Here is a 16,419-nt window from a genome sequence, read left to right on the forward strand (position 1 = left end):
AGTCACCGGGTAATTTGTGACGCCCCGAGGTTGAATGGAGCGTTCGTTGGCCGGACGAACTCCGATGAGTTGTGAAATCCTCGACACTGAGCAGTGAGCACTCAGACGAACGGCAAGCCATGCAGCCAGAACAAAATGACATAGATGGTTTCATAAAATGCATTCATAAAATTCGATTGGTTTACGCAAGGTTAAATGATATATGCAGAATGGACCATGACGCAAATCTATGTAGCATGTATATTTTGAAAATTGCACATGCATCATATTCACTTACAGGAGTTTCAGAGCATTGTATTGCCGATTATGTAACCACAAGTAGTACTACTGTTATCTGTGATGAAACTTATCATAAACATTCGATACGTTTGATATCATATTTTTTAATAGTTTTTTTTTTTGCATATGCATTTGAGCTACTTTCAGTCGTTGTATATATGACGGACGACGAACTTACCATTGAGTGTCCCAGGTATTCGGCAGCGTTGTCTGATATGTATAGCAGCTTCCCCGTTTGCGTTGTTAGCATCATGAATCCATTCATTGCCTGGAAACATAAAAAACCCAAATAGAAACAAAAAGCACCCAGAAGCATTCCGCGGCAAATCGTTCCCACAGCACCACTGACAACTCGATTAACAGGCATTTCTTCTGAATATCTCATTTAAACCAATTAGGCAGCAGCAAAATAAAACACGCATAATCTCCGAATATTATCACATATCCTATCTGTAACCACAATCCCCTACGCACGCACAGCCATCTGTCTGTAAATTAATCCTCGACCTGTTGTGCTGGCCGCCGTTCCACCAAAACCCACACAGATCAGCTAGTTCGGCAGGCCAGTCAGACCGCCAATACTGAAACCCCGGCTCCAGAAGCGATCTGTCTTCTCCGGTAAATGATCTTGTTAGCGCTGGCTCGATAATGAGGTAGCTAGGGGCGCGTCCGAGCCACTGCGCGACCACCCTTATCCCTCCGTCCTACCGGGGCGGGCGGGTTTCTACACCGGGCAGGGGTGGATGTGGCCGGCAGCCTTTGAACCGTGCCGCCGCCACAGCGGAGACTTTGATGCCGCACAGGCCCCATCACCGGCCGGTGGGGACTTCAATGGGGCGTGTAACGCTAGCGCGTGATACAGAGCCCACAACACAGGTCGCCGGGCACGGATGCTGCTGCAGGGAACACCGAGCAGCGTCGCCACGGGTGTCAGTTGTTTGTGACTCACCTTAGAAAAACCCAGCGGAGGAGGCTGGTTCGGCTCTTGTTCGATGTTCTTGAACACTGCAAGAAGAAAAACATTACAATTAGAAACAGAAACTTCAGTACATCACAATCACGTAGGTTCGCATACGCTTGCCGATCCTAGTAATACTCAATTCCTCTTTTTATGGAAGAGATGAAACAAAAGTAACAAGAAATTTAAAACGTGTAATCCAAGTGTCTGTGCTTAATGCTGATTATAAAACGCCGCTAAGTGCAGCGGCTCTCCGCTGCGCCTGCACCGAACAGCGTCCGTCTACTCCGTCCGGACCATTTCGGACGACACAGAGCCCCGGGAGCCGTCAGGGATCATTTCTCAGCAGCTCACAGCGTTTTTGCATTAGTGGGTGGTTGGCTGTCGACGCGGGGAGGGCGGCGGTGCTCTCAGCTGGAGGGCCGGCGGGGGCGGGGGCGGGTCGGGGGGCGGGGGCGGCGGGGGCGGCGGAACAGAGACGCCGGTGATGGATAGAGCCCTCCTTGGGGTGGCCGCCCGCCGCGCCGCGTCGCCCGGCGCCCCGCCGCTGTCGCCTCGATTTATGTGTCACCGGCTGTGCAGTTAACATAATCTAAACAAACGCGTCACATATATGAATGATCCGCGCCGGCCAGAATGGTCTGTCGGGCATTGTGCGCCGGCGACGGCCATCGATAAGGTGCCTTCTCGAGTGGCGTGGGCCGCCGCGCGCCCCGTGCCGTCCACTGTCCGGACGGGCGTGGTCGACCGGACGACGGCCGGCATCACATGGGATTACTGGCCGGCACACAATCGGACCACATATCGACAGCGGTCCCGACGGCCGGCAAAGGCGCTCCCACGGTCAGCTGCAGCGGGCGGCCCGCCCCCGCCCCCGCCCCGCTCGACAGTTAGCTGCCAGTCAGACCAGATTTCTTGGGCCGTCTGTGACGCCGCGGTCCGAGGCACGGTGGTCCCGCAGATTTTGGTCATCGGTGATGGATTGTGGCTATTTGTCGAAGACTAGGCTGTGGCTACTTGACCGATCAAGGACGACAAATGCGCTGTGGCCACTTTGAGAGATTATTTTAATCAAAAGAAACATGATTGGCTTAGCTGTCTTCTTTGATGCATTTTTGCAGGGAAAGCAAAGAACTCGAAAGCGTAAGCTAGAGAAACATGCTTTAGATTATATGGCGTCGTTAACTTTCTAAAAAAGTGACTATCGCGTGCTTCCAAAAACCATACCACAGTCACAAATTATCAACAATGACGATGCAAACCCATTCACCTCGATCCCAAGTCCCTTATGAATGCTCTCGCCTGTCGCTACCGTCCATAACGGAACGTATTCACCTTCTGCCTTCCCAGCTGGGCCGTTCACAAAGACGGCTTTACCGGAAAAATAACTTCAGCTAAAAATACATCAACCGGCGGCAGTAATAGCAGCTCGGTGTCGGCGTTTTTGTCGCGGCGCTGGGTCACATCCTGCCGGCCTGACCCCGCCCGTCAGGTCAGCTTTTTGCCCAGTTTACATTTTAATCTGCGGCAATTAGATGTTAATGGCTGCGGCTGATCGGAGGCGCGCACGGGCCGCGTCCGGCCGTCGGCCGCGCGCGCATCGCTGATCGTACATTAGCGGCGCAGGGTCCGGGAGTCGGTCACCGGACCATAACTCACTCACTGTCGCTGCCGTATCACAGTCGAATCACACTCGTATCACACACGCATCACGCTCGTATCACGGTTGTATCGTATCAACGTTTCACAACAGTGATACCGGGTTAATATCGAACGAGGTTTGGTCGGTGGCGGCGCTGTCCGATTAAAGTTTTTGCGTGTGGTGACGCCAGTCAGGGATGAAGGTCAGCACGCTGTGACCCTAGCCTGGGTGCTGCTTCGAGATGCGAGTCTGTCCCCCGCGCGGGTTACCGCAACATGTGTCGCTAAGTGGCGGTCGCCTTTCCACCCGTGTCCAGATACAGTGTTCGCTGAAGTGGAGGTGAGACGTGACGTGAAAAACGTGTTACACTCCTTGCTAATGCGCTATGATGATAGACGCAATCAGCGTAAAATTTCTGAGAACCCTGCAGGGACACCAAGTCAACGATAGTTCACTTCTTGGTACACTATTGATGCCCTTATATTCATACCTATGAATTTCAGGAACTGTTTCACTTTTACAATGATCGACAACCCTGTCACATTGCTGACCTAAATTCGCGCGAATAATTAATCACACCAAGCCAAAATTATTAATTAATCTAATGCGATCACCGTGCGAGTCGACTCAACTCTCTCCTCCCAGGTGAAGGACGCGAACAAAGTCGTTGGTCCGGCGCAGGTCAGCAGCGAGCGGCGCCGGGTCAGCGGGGTCAAACGGTTGGCCGCGGGCGGGGGATCATTCTCGCACCGGCGGAATGCCGGCACCGAGCGCCGTTAACGGCCCGGTAATACACACGTACGGCAGCAGCGCAGACTAATGCCCGAACGGCACGGTCCCGGACTGTCCTGCGGCGAACCGAGCGCGACCGCGAAACGAATCGCAGCGTCGAGTCTCACCATTGCCAGGCGGAAAATTATACCGTGCAGTAATACCTTCGCTCATGATGATTAACCATTGCATTAGCTCTTCTCTTGACACAATGAGCGCTACGTACCGTCCACTGTGGGGTTTTTATCGATCCTAGCACGAATTTATTTATATCGCATCCTCCGCTACCTTAACTAATTTTATTTCACCTTTAAATGGTTAGGCTTAGGGTGTATGATCCCTGACAACATGGTTGACTCTCCTGCTTGACCCCATCCCTCCCCCGCCCCCTCCCCACGGACTTAGCACTGAAGCGTTTTCGGCTAGCAATGCATCGTGGGCGTGGAAGCGTTAAAAAAGTAGAACGAAACTACAATCGTTTTAGAAGTAGATATTTGTTCATGTCTAGCCCAATCACCAAAAAGGCATTTCGGGCTTAACCTTTGCACTTTGTTAGTCCTTGCACTTAAAGGGGGAGGGGGTCGCACAGACTTCTGTCCTCGACTTTTCGCATACTAACTCAAGCAAAACGTGGAGGATCACGACGAAACTTTCTATACCTTCGAATCGATCAATGTTACTCACACACTTAAAATATCATGACCTTGACCTTAATAAAAATTTGACCTGTGACCTGTTTCACCAGACCATGTCAGGCTGTTATCGATTTGGCGCTTATCAGCGCACATTATCGGCGCGTTTTCAGTCTTGTTGTGGTTGTTAACTCTCCAAGGTATGAAATGCTGTTTGTTCTTTGCATTTTAAGGTCACGTTAAGGTCAAATCAAGGTCATTTACCTTAGATGACCTTAGTTGACTTTTTCAAGTTATACGATTTTTCTAGATAAGTGCTTGGAGCTTATTTCGAACTTAACACCCATTTGAAGATTTAAGTAGTTTTGGTGCCTAACGGAACATGCTACGAAGCCGTCAAAGGTATTCGACGCCTACCTTCTATGGATAGCCGGCAAGACACCTACTGGTCGGGCCTGACCTGACCCGGCCTAGCATGAAAACATCATCCTTGATCAAAACTAGCTTGAAATTCGTGATTAGCACCCCAAAAACCTCCAACCTCACTTTACAAAGTTGCAGCAGTTTTCGATAGGGGAGAGTGGGGAAAGATGCCCAGGGTTTTACTATGTCAGATTTTATTCGAAAATGACGATCGGAAAGCACAAACTTGGAGTTTCAACGGAAGCCGACATCATTTTTCTCCAAAAATATCACACTTTCGTGCCTGAAATATGATAACTTTTTTTGCTATTAAGCATTTCCCTGAAGAAGTGAAAGGGGGCATCTTACCCCACAGGGTGGGAAAGACGCCCCCTGGCGTTGGGTAAGATGCCCCCTGCACTATAAGTGACATAAATGGGCACGTGAATCGCGTGAACGAATCAGCAGTCCCTTCGAGCCTGCAGTAGACACCAAACGTCATCGTAAGGGCCCTCAAAAGTAGTCGTAAGGGGCTTCAGAGGTCATCGTTAGGGCCATCATAGTCCAGCGCGGCCAAACAAGCCTCCGTGGTGGCGTTCGGAGACCACTGTGGGGCCCTTATAGGTCTTCATGATGCTTGAGGGCCCTCAAGCCCATCGTGGGGATCTCAGATGCCAGCACGGCCCGTGGAGCCAACGTGGGAGCCCTCAAAGGATGTCGTGAGGGGCCCTGGAGCCAATAATGGGGCCCACAGAGGCCGTCGCGAGGGCTCTCAGAGTCAGATGCCGCCCAAAAAGTCGCTGTATGGGCCGAGAGACCGGCATGGGGAGCACCCGACCGTACTGGACTCTCAATAGTCCCAGATCGGCTTTTGTCTCTAATCACAAGTATGTATTAAATGATTTGATGGGATGCTTGAGGGACAGCCTACGAATTTAGGGGGGCGTCTTTCCCCATCAGGACAGGGGGCATCTTACCCAGAGGTACCGAAGTAACATTAAATCAGTACAATTTGTTAGCCATAAAACTACACCCTGAAACAAACTGTTTGGGACACAGTACACGCATTTTAATGTATCACGACTATAGCAAGGGACGCAAAAATTATCTATCTTCTTTGATATTTACAATGTTTTGACAGCAAAATATTTTTTGAAAGCAGCAAATAAAAAACATGCAATCGCCAGCCAGCCGTTGCCCAACTGAGCTTCGCAAATTTTTGTGCAGTTAACAAGGCAGGCTTCCGCTTTACGCTAAGAACATTAATTTCCAGGTTCGATTCTTTGTTTCGCCGCTAGAGGGGGTGGGGCGTCTTTCCCACCCTGGGCATCTTACCCCACTCTCCCCTATATATCAAAGCTCTGTACTGAAGTTCAATAAGGTGAACATTGGCGGCGATAGCCAATAAAATGGACGCAGCGTTGCAAGGGTGTTGTTGTTTTGTTCAAAAATAACATTTAGCGATAGAAAAATAATGTCAACATGGTATCACCCCCTTCCTCCCTCCTCCCAACTCCTATACTGACCGGAAACCCCCAGGCGGTGTGCTGCGGTCGGGTAACCCGCCGCGGCGCGGCCCGGCGCGGCGTAAGAAACCACGCGGCACCGTCTGCTTTGACGTCTCATAGTGACTGGTTTAGGCAAATTTCGGCAAAAAATGAGAGCTGCCCCCGATGCAGAAATTATTGGAGAACATTTTGATATACATTTCCACGCGTAACACCGCGTAACAAACTTTGTAAGGCAATAGTTTGCTTGTCAACTCTATGAATCAAGAAGCATTTTAACATTTTTAACATTTCGGTCAAAAATTATACATTTGGATGAATTTTGGAAATTTTCGTGCATACCATCATCTTCCTTATAAGTCAAAGATAATGAAAACATGTCGCAACTATAACCTGCTGTTCAGGGAAACGAGTGAGAGGGCGTTTTATTGTAGTGTGCTTTTTCGCTGTATGCAGGTAGCACGACGCTGGTCAGGACGAAGCTACACTTTGAGAGGTTTTTTTAGGCATAAACAATCATTTTACAGACGATTTAAGGTGTGATTCGGATGCGCTGGACAATTCTACGTGGAATGAATAACAAAAAAGTGGAAATCGAAATACTTTAACTTGCCACTTAATGCGTGCTAGGATGGCATAAGTCCCCACGGTGCGTCGGCGCGTTAGTGCGGCGATAATTACAGTCCATCTCACGGAGCTCTCTCGGCCGACGCAGTCCGTCGTGCGTCACCGGCGGCACGCTGATCGGAGACCTCTGCCGCTGTCACCGCGACCTGACCCGGTCTCCCGTGTCCTGTCAGCGGGCCGGTGGAGCGTGGCGGCGATTTTGCGGTCGTCACCGGCGCTCTGGCCGTCATCGGCCGCCTTTAGTGTCGGCTCCGCACGGCTGGCGTCACCGGCGCCGTCACCGTCGACGGGTCGGAGTCACGTCACCCCTGATCGAGCGCTCATTGTCCGCGGGCGCCGCCGGACGGACGGACGATTCCGCACATCTCCGGGTGCACAGAGTTTCTCCGTCCGGTCACCAGGGAAAGAAGGCGGCGCGCGTAGCAGACAGGTTTCTACTGGATTGAGCAGTTTTTGGTGAAACGCACCCAAAGCTTCTTGTAGTCGGCGGGAGGTTTATGTGTTGGACAAACATTGTAAATGCCAAATGGTAAAATTGGGACATCCACGGAACTTTTGCTTCACTTTCTTCAATTCCGCTTAGCTTCAAGTTTTACGTTCTTGGCTAACATAATTTTTTAGTAAATAAAATCTCCTATCCCATTATACCTCGTTGGTTACCGTGAACGCTTACACAACTCTCAATTTATCCAACACAACTTTATCGAACATTCTTCCTAACTCTCGTCCATCTCTGTTTCTGTTGCACACTCGCCATCCGTGATGTATCGCTCACCGCCGGTTCCCGGCCGATCTATCGCCCGTCGCCGATTCGCCCGGGGGCAGTCGGCACATCGCCGCCGGTGGCGGAAAACCCCACCGTTCTCCGGAAAATTATCATACTACCCCGCAACCGGCCCGGCGCCGATAGATTTGAGCCGGTGAATACATGCATCATATTGCTGCATCCCGGATCCTGTCTGCCTGTGCCGACCACCGGGTGGTGACATAACGTCCTCCAATCCGCCGGCACTGTAAACTCCGTATCGCAAATGTTGGCATGGGGGCCATTGGCCGGCATCCGGGAGCAATGCAAAGCGCGCGCGGCAGGAGCGCCACTCGGGCAGGTGCACTCGGGCTGGCCGACCGTTTCGACGTTTTAGCCGGCAGTGCGACACCAGCTTTGCATGCTTTACCGGAGGCTGATGCATACAATGAGGTCGGCTGACAATGGTCCTTCTATGCGGTTCACTCAGATTTAATGCCAGAAATGCAGCCCAGGTATTTGTCTAGGCATTCACCGGTAGTGGGTGGGTACTTACATTGCACTTAGCAAGTACCATTCACTAGCATTTGCCTTTTAGGTATTTGATAATAAAGTGATGATTGATGGGATTTGTGGGATAAAAGTATAGCTGGAATGATATAAAAAATGAGGTTAACAGTAGAAAAAGGACCATGGTTAAACAGACTAAACCTGGAGAATTCACCGCCGTTGCTGACCCACAGAGCAACAAAGACGACAGTTGACTTAATCTTCCTATTTAGTTCCTACTCCATGAGCCGCGACCTCCGTCGTCCAACACACCGACCCACCAGCCGGTGACCAAGCTGGCCTTTCACCTAAGTCTGGTCCCAATCACTCTACCCGACATGTGCCGGGCAGGGGGCCGGTCACCGTCCATACATCTCAACCACCGCCGGCCGCGTGCCGCTCGAAAAACCCGGCTCGTCCGATTCTCCCACGGCCTCCCGGACCCGGCGGCGGGCGGGGCGGGACGGGACGTGGCTCCGGGCGCACTGCTCCGGCCGATGCGCGCCCAGATAGAGCACCGCCTCAGGCCGGCGGATCGCTATGTGAGATATGCACGTCGGGTTCGGTCGGCACGCTGGCATTGCAGTTCGGCAACGCACTCGCCCTCTCCGCAGTGCAGTGGGAGGTAGAGGAGGGTAGAACCTCGTCCGACCACAGTCGGGCTCAGGAGGTCAGACGGCCGAGGTGAACCACACTGCATGCAGGTGGCACGGGCCGAAACTCGACATACTTTATGCGCCATTCTGTCTGCTATACAGGGCGGTAACACAGTGATTTAACAACCCGTAGACATGCTCTACACCGTACAGCATCGCCGAATGGGTACATGAGGACGACCTAGCGATCATATCTGCTCTTTGGACAAAACTTGGCCAGTAGCGATTACTCTGGTGCATTGACAATCTTTGTCAATCGAAGGCGTGAGCTGAATGTGTAATGAGACCGAATCCGGTTTGTTCTACATATAAGGCCGTCGCGATGCTAATGGTATGGTCCGCGAACCGACTGAGAAGTTCGCAGAGTACAGAAGGGATCCGGTTCCGAAATTATCTGTAATGGCCAACAGTTGCGCTCCGGTTTGTGTAGCATAGAAACACGACGCTTTTTATAGCTTCTGCCAGTTCCAGCGCCAATCAGAGGTGTCAGAAATCCGATTTGGCTGTTTGAGAGGAACTCCAGGAATTGTTTGTGTTCAATAATACATCATCTCTTAGTACTTGTAGAACACCGATTTCTCAAGCGTCGTGGCGTGAACCTGTCTTTAATCACTCTCAAACACCTCGTCAAGATTGTGTTCCACGTTAACCCTTCCACATGCATTCCTAAGACAAAGGAGATCACCGAAACTCTCATGGTTGAGGCATTATCTGATCGGAGCATTGATTTAGTCGGCCCGATAAAAAGGTCTCACCTCTGAGGCCAGCCCAGGGCTATTACCCGGCTTCCCACGGACAATTCATAGTTCACGTGAGACCCTGATCTGGCCCGCAGACGCTAAGCCTGTCCGAGCCGCCTTATCAATACATCATGTCCGCCAGATAAAAAGCTACTGAGTTACTACATTATCACAAGGCCAGTCCGGAAGTAAGGGTTCTGACATTTGCCAGTCGGTGGGAAATGAAATATGCTGCGCCGTGCAGAAACAAAACCAGCGAGAACATTTTGTGACTTAATTAGCATTGAGTTAGGCACTGCAAGGAATAATCTGAACCAGTGCGATAGACTGGCATAATTAGGACATCTGCAAATTTGAGAACATTTATCGCTCTTAGAAAGAAATACTTCTTACAAATGAATCGTTAGAGAATTGGTCATGGAACTAAAATTTTTACCATTCATTGCTTCCGCTCACATATTTATAACTATAAGTTGCAGTTTCCTGTAGGTATCTCAGAATCATTGGCAGACACATTTTATAATGCAACCTTCTCAACCAGGCACAATGTTTCACACACATACAACCCTCCCTCCCACATACGCACATACCAACATTGCGTACTCATCCTATTGAAGTATAGCTGGTCTTGGCAAATACACACACAGACACACCTGACGTACTCACCCTGCTGGAAGTAGTTGGCCTTCCGCACGTACACGCACACCAGCGCCATCAGCTGCAGCTGCGACATGCGCTGTCGGGTGGTGGCCGGCAGTGGCAACAGGTCACGCAGGATCGCCACCTCGCTGTTGATGAGGTCGCGCCTCAACTTGCTGGCACCCTTTGTCGACTTGTAGCTGTGAAACAAGGGAGACGTTTTTAGGTCAACGGTAACGTCGAACTCGTCGTCGCCAACGTCAACCACCCATCATCAACGTCTCATCATCAACGTCAGCGTCAACGTCATCAACGTCAACGCAGAGGTCATCAACGTCATCATCATCATCATCAATATGACAGCGCGAACACTACCAAGAAACGTTGATAAAAATCCCTGCTGCTGGGATGACCGGTCGACAGGGGTTCACCGGTGGTACCCCAATCGGTAGACACATCGGCACTGGTCTGGCCAGTCCGGGGTTAGTTCTCACGGAACAAGGCAGACCTATTGATTGGACTGATTAGACCGGCCGTGGGATGTAAAAGTGACGCCGCGATTTTTGACGCGTTGACATACTTCTCTCGGTTGCTGATGAATCGCGCCCTGGTTCTGCCAAAACGGACACGCGCCTATTAGGAGTTTTGTGATTAAATGCTAAAATTTCATCGTTTCTTTTTAGTAGTGGAGAGTCTCATTTTACACAGATGAGCAATAACCGTGTCGTTATGTGAACCGGTTTGGCACGGTGCGTTGTCTCACACCGCGTACCAATGATGCTTCCACGGAATGACTGCAGCTCTCCAGCGCTCATTACTGTGCGGGAATTAGAGGCAGGCATCTTTGTCTTGCTGAACCATCAGCTTATCCATTCATACACGTGTTTCTGCACTTGTTGAACACCTTTCTGAAGGCAAGCGCCGTACCCCGGCGCCTGTACCCGGCGCGGCACCGGGTGTAGTCCAATGTAATCTGTCTAATACGACACATCAGTGACAGCCATACATCTGACAAGTGCAGCGTCCGATCGGACAGCGACAGACTGACACAGTGGTGGGACAATATACGAGACAGACGAGTCGATACCGGGACGCGCACAGTTGCGGATTAGGTCAGCCATCTGGTGGATGGGACCGACAGAGAGCTCAGAGCTCAATATGCGGGTGAAATATCCCAACTGACATGTGGTTGTAATAAATATCTTTTTGTCTATGCTACCTGCATCGCGACGGGGGGTTCCCCTTCCATTGCAATGCCAGATGCTAGCATAAGATCCCAAAGAATTCGCTGCTGCTTAAATCTGAAATGCAGGTTCAATGCAAACTACAGTCCGACTCCCCATGCCTGTCGGAGACATCTGGAAATTTCGAGCTCTGCATAGACGAAAGAAGAAAGGCCTTAACAGGATGAAAGGATACATCAGAAACACTTGGCATGTGGGCCGTGGGGCTTGTTTGCCCTTCAGCCCTAGCATGAACTTATTTTTACAAATTTGATGACACAGCTAATACACGTTAGGCGGCACGGGCGGACATCGATAGCAGCGCCTCTATCGGTCACTAGGGAAAGCTGGGCTGTAGGCGACGAAATACCGGCTGAGTTGTCACACGTTGAATAGGTTTATAGCCATCAGTCTTGTGAAAAGGTTGAACTTTTGCCTTTAATATTTCTACAGGCAATTTTAGAAGTGTCTTCACATGGATTACAAAACCGTTTAGATTATTGTATTCACTTCAAGCCTTCCCTATTGTTCTTGATGATGCGGGAACTATTTCTAATTAGTGTTTCTAGCTTAGTAAAAGAACATACTGTGCAAATGATGAAAAAAAGCATGAATGGAAGATTTTAAATGCAATTTTCTCTAACAATTAGTGGTAAATTCTCTACATATCAAGGAAAACGTGCATGCTAAATGATAATTTAAAGTTCTTGGGGCCAGTTGTTTTCTTCTTTTCTTACGTCGCCCCAATGGCCGCGAATACACTTGTGATAACGCCTATCGAACAGCTCAACAATTATTATTAAATCTGAAGATTTGAGAGCATTAAATGGTAGCTATGCCATGTAATGTTATAAATTCTGGTAGACATAAAAATACGGTAGATTTACTAAACTGCAACCCGTAGAAACCTCCAGGGAGTCGCATGGCATCACACCCTCCCTCAGCGCTCCCAGGCTCAGCACCGTTCTGTATGCTCATTACTCACCCAATGCTCTCTCCATTGCCGGTATTGCACGGTGACCTGTTCCAGGTCTCCTGGAAGCCGATGTCGGTGCTGGCCACCATGCCTCCTCCCTCGACTGTGAAGCACCGTGTCAGTGTCACTGCAGACCACGCAGGAACCACGGACCCGTGGCGCGGTCGATTACATCTACACAGGGCCTGACGCTACAGTGACGGAAATAACAATAGAATCGCCACGGAATCGCCACCATCAATGACGTTATACATGTCCTGAGTTGTGAGATACAACAATGTCTAATTATATGTTGTGTGTCCAGATTGAATAGAAGATATTTTGAGTTGAATAATTGGAGACAATGGATAGGATATTTAGTTAAAGGGTCGCTAATGTGCATGTAAAACGATAACATACAAGACATTGTACTAAATATCTTATAAAAGCGCTTAGTTCTTATCAAATTCCACAATAAAATTACATTCTTTCCTGAGCCAAAGATCGAAGATATGTGACTGTCAAAGCGATATCGAACGATTAAAGAAAAGTAAATCCAGCCACGAAATTAAAACATTAACAGTTAGCACATTCCAGGGATGTATTTACTTTCAGTTAAATGCATAACTAATACAATAGCACACGATATTGGGAGGTGATAAATGAACACATAACAAGCGTTAGTCGATGCAATGATATGCAACCAAAAAGACGTTAAAATGGGCTTAAGACAAGCTAAGTTAAACATGGTATTGGTGTTATCTAAACCAGATAATTCGCAAGGCCATAAATGCGCTCAATGACATCCATTTTCGAGTTCGACCTGTTTCAGAGAAAGTGCTGGTTTCCACGAAATATAGCAAAATTGCATCAGTCTATTTTGTTGTATCACCTGGCCATATGCCTGATTATCTGTAGATGTATAACCACAAAGCTACACGTCTGTTCTTTCAGAACGTAACAATGCAATACCAGCTGCATCCCATTCCCAACGTATTTTGTAGAACCCCCAAGACTCCAGAGAGCGTGTCCGGACAGTTAGTGCCCCCACCGTTGTCTTCATCACGCACGTTCAGGGTGGCTGAGACATCAGAGGGCAGTGTGAGAACCTCGCAGTGGGTCGTCACGCGCCCCACCGGCTGCTTAGTATTCCTCACGTACCGGGGTCACAACCCGCCGGCCACTTGATTCCGCCGCGACACCGGTAGAAGCGGACTCCCGGGAGCTCGCCGTAGCTCTCACACGGGAGGTCTGTACGGCAGGAGCCGGCAGGATGAAGGCTTAGAGTAGACATAACGGCCAGCAGTGTTTGTGGTCATCTGATAGTATCCCATAAGAGGGATAGTGGTGGTGATAAAGATAGTTTGAATACGTTAGACGTGAGCCGTCTTGAGGTGAAGGTAATCAGTTTTACGTTTCATGGGGCTATAACAAGAGTGCAGATTTGCGTAAACTGAGTGAATTGCCCTCATTTTCCCGCCCACCGACCATAATTTTTACGAGCCCACAACTTGCAGCGAAAATGTGAGCAATATTTCATTTTATTAATTGCTTCACTTCATTCTCGCGACGGATTCTATTTATCCACCCGATTCACTTGTTCTTTTCATCGCCACGACAACTGCAATAACGCGTGATAAGTGTTATCACTCGCGGGCACAGGAGGGCCATCAAAATCACTGCACTATGTGAAAACACATTCGTCTGAATGTTCCACGCGTCGGTCACACAAAAGAGGACCGTCAGGTTTAGGACGTCGCCGACCGGGCGGTCTAAGGCGGTGTGAACAATCTCACACATACTGACAGCGCAAAACGCCCGCATGCTCAGCAGTCCTGAGGCCAATTTTGCTGTGCGACAGTTTTCAACAGAGGCGAACAATGAGGACAGACAGAGCGCATTGTTTGCAGGACTGTATGACAGATAACAGTTCAACCAGTCAGTCTTTGTATGAACGGCAGTCCTCAAGGTCCGCTCTTTGCATTATTGTCATTGTATGCTTTTGTCTATGCGCAGGCGGGGCAGACGGACAGTCGTATAACTCCATGTTGAGCATGCACCGCGGAACTTGCAGTACGTTGCATTGTGCTCAAAATGATAGGAACATCTGTCATGCTCGCCAAATATTCCGGGATCTCCAAGCCGGTGAAAACTTGCAGCACTCATAACCTTCCCTCTGCGACCAGCGCGGCGGTTATGTCATCTGTCTTGCAGCATACGAATGCTCCGAACATTGCCAGCCGCAGTTCCTTGGGCTCAGCGCACCGCGGAACGGTACATCGGCATTGCCATTTGATGCGTATCAGTGCATTATCCTAGATGGAGGGTACGGACTACGGACTCCACTGCATTGGCCCGCATGGCGTCTGCGAGTGGAAAACTGCGCCGCTGCAGCGGAGACGACGGGGCAGTTTCAGCCGCCGCGGTCAGTTGTTCCAGCCTAGCAGAGGTCACCGACTTAGCTGCAAAGAGACATTATGCACTAGCAGAATGTCCAATGTCCATTCACAGACCGTCGAATGTCCATCGTTTGCTCTTTGGTAGTCTCAGTTATCGCAGACATTACCGTTCGCAATACGCAATCCGAACTCAGCGTGCATAGGTGCTCCAAATTTCGTTGCTTCGTTCGCCATTTGCGTTATTGTAAACTAAAATGTTTTCATCCTGCTGGCCTCAACAGCTGCAATACACGAGCCATTGAATGTCCATTCACTTGACTTACAAATACCAATTAATTACTGGCCAGCGTAGTTTGACAGATGGCTATCGCGCTCGGCGCGAACGGATGCCGTATCGCAGATGAATGGCCGTTTGGCACGACACCCGAGCCTTGACCCACTGTGACTGCAACTGGCCGCGTCTGACCTTGTCCGTGTGGGCGGCGTCGGTCGGCCGACACAGGCGCCCTATGCTGCCCCCTCGCACGGGGTCTCACGACGCCTGAGATCCCCGCAATGATAACAATGTTGCTGAGCCACAGACACAATCCCTGTCAGCTTGAAATGCCAGGTTTACTGCCGACGGTTGCAATTCGTGCTCACCTTTGATATGATAATCCATGGTTAAAGCTCCAGTTCGTCGTCACAAAATGTCACCTTCCCACGTCACTCCCGTGTTTCCACTCCACAATCCTCGTCCACTGTCCCGCACTGCGTCCACCGTCCACCAAAGTCCACCTCGCACTGTCCACCGCTGGACGGCGGTCCTCTCCCGACTGTCCAGCTCCGTGGTTTCAGAGGGCCCTCCGTACCTCAGATGTCACAGAGTCCACGCCGCCGCCACCAACGCCCACAGCCGTCCTAAACCGTCGAGTGACCAGCGACCACCAGTCGGCCCACGGGCCGGCAGCCGGACCCGACGGCCCGCTCACCGCTCATTGGTCCACGCCCGGCAGCGAGAGCGCTGATTGGTGGACGGCGCGCGACGGCCGAAAAAGAATGGAGCCGCCGTAGCGAGAGCGGCTATCCTCATGGGAAAAGGCGGACTGGGTCAGCCCAGTGGCGATGATCGAGTTTTGAGTCGAGCGGAATAATGAGCAGTCGGCCAGAATTGAGCCACGACGATAATTTGGGGCGAGAACGTACACCCAGTCGTGATTTATGGCACTGCGAGATGCATGAGGCAAGGGTTTCAGTGCAAATGTGCCCTGGTTAGTGGGTCATTGCAATGAGCCTATTGAAACAACGGTTTATTTATGGGTGATGAAGTAATTATTTGAGGCATGGTCTCTTTTTATGTGGGATAAATTCAGTGCTCACTTTCAACCTTACCATGATAACCGCGCGATCATTTTATCCTATAGGTATGCCTCCCATATCAATCTCTAATTATTACCTTTGGTATGATATCTGGTATTTTTGGTATTTCAGATGTCCACAAAAGCAAGCAGCACGGTAATCCTCTAGCAAGATTGCAATCAGCCCATGCGAGCTAAAACTGCCTTGTCCGCTTCCAAACCGATCCACAGGTCAGCCCAGTTCGAGCCGAACCGGCACTCGCTATTGAAAGCAGGTACTGAATAGCTTACGTCTTGTATCAGTAAGGTACCTGCATCTACAAAAGCAAAATTCTGACTGATATAAGGTATGTCTTG

General features: G+C 50.1%; 1 protein-coding gene across 1 annotated transcript; it reads right to left on the minus strand.

The window, feature by feature from the left end:
- Positions 1–2: 2 nt before the first annotated feature.
- On the minus strand, positions 3–15,857 carry LOC122374717 (neuronal PAS domain-containing protein 4B-like). The gene is made up of 6 exons (XM_043353637.1): positions 15,368–15,857; positions 12,357–12,450; positions 10,176–10,348; positions 1,229–1,284; positions 458–547; positions 3–86 (listed from the first exon to the last, which is right to left on the minus strand). Exons 1-6 carry the CDS (start codon positions 15,384–15,386, stop codon positions 3–5), a joined length of 516 nt encoding a protein of 171 aa, XP_043209572.1. The 5' UTR covers positions 15,387–15,857.
- Positions 15,858–16,419: the final 562 nt, after the last annotated feature.

The sequence above is a fragment of the Amphibalanus amphitrite genome, unplaced genomic scaffold (genome assembly GCF_019059575.1).
Source record: "Amphibalanus amphitrite isolate SeventyFive unplaced genomic scaffold, NRLGWU_Aamphi_draft 001700F_arrow, whole genome shotgun sequence".
In the NCBI taxonomy this organism is placed as follows: domain Eukaryota; kingdom Metazoa; phylum Arthropoda; class Thecostraca; order Balanomorpha; family Balanidae; genus Amphibalanus; species Amphibalanus amphitrite.

Bases quoted from the DNA above. Each gene is read 5' to 3' on its own strand.
- LOC122374717 (XM_043353637.1), bottom strand. The intron at 1,285-10,175 runs GTGAGTACGTCA...TTCTTCTTGCAG, and splicing joins GGCCAACTACTTCCAGCAGG to TGTTCAAGAACATCGAACAA. The intron at 87-457 runs GTAAGTTCGTCG...CTCACTGCTCAG, and splicing joins AATACCTGGGACACTCAATG to TGTCGAGGATTTCACAACTC.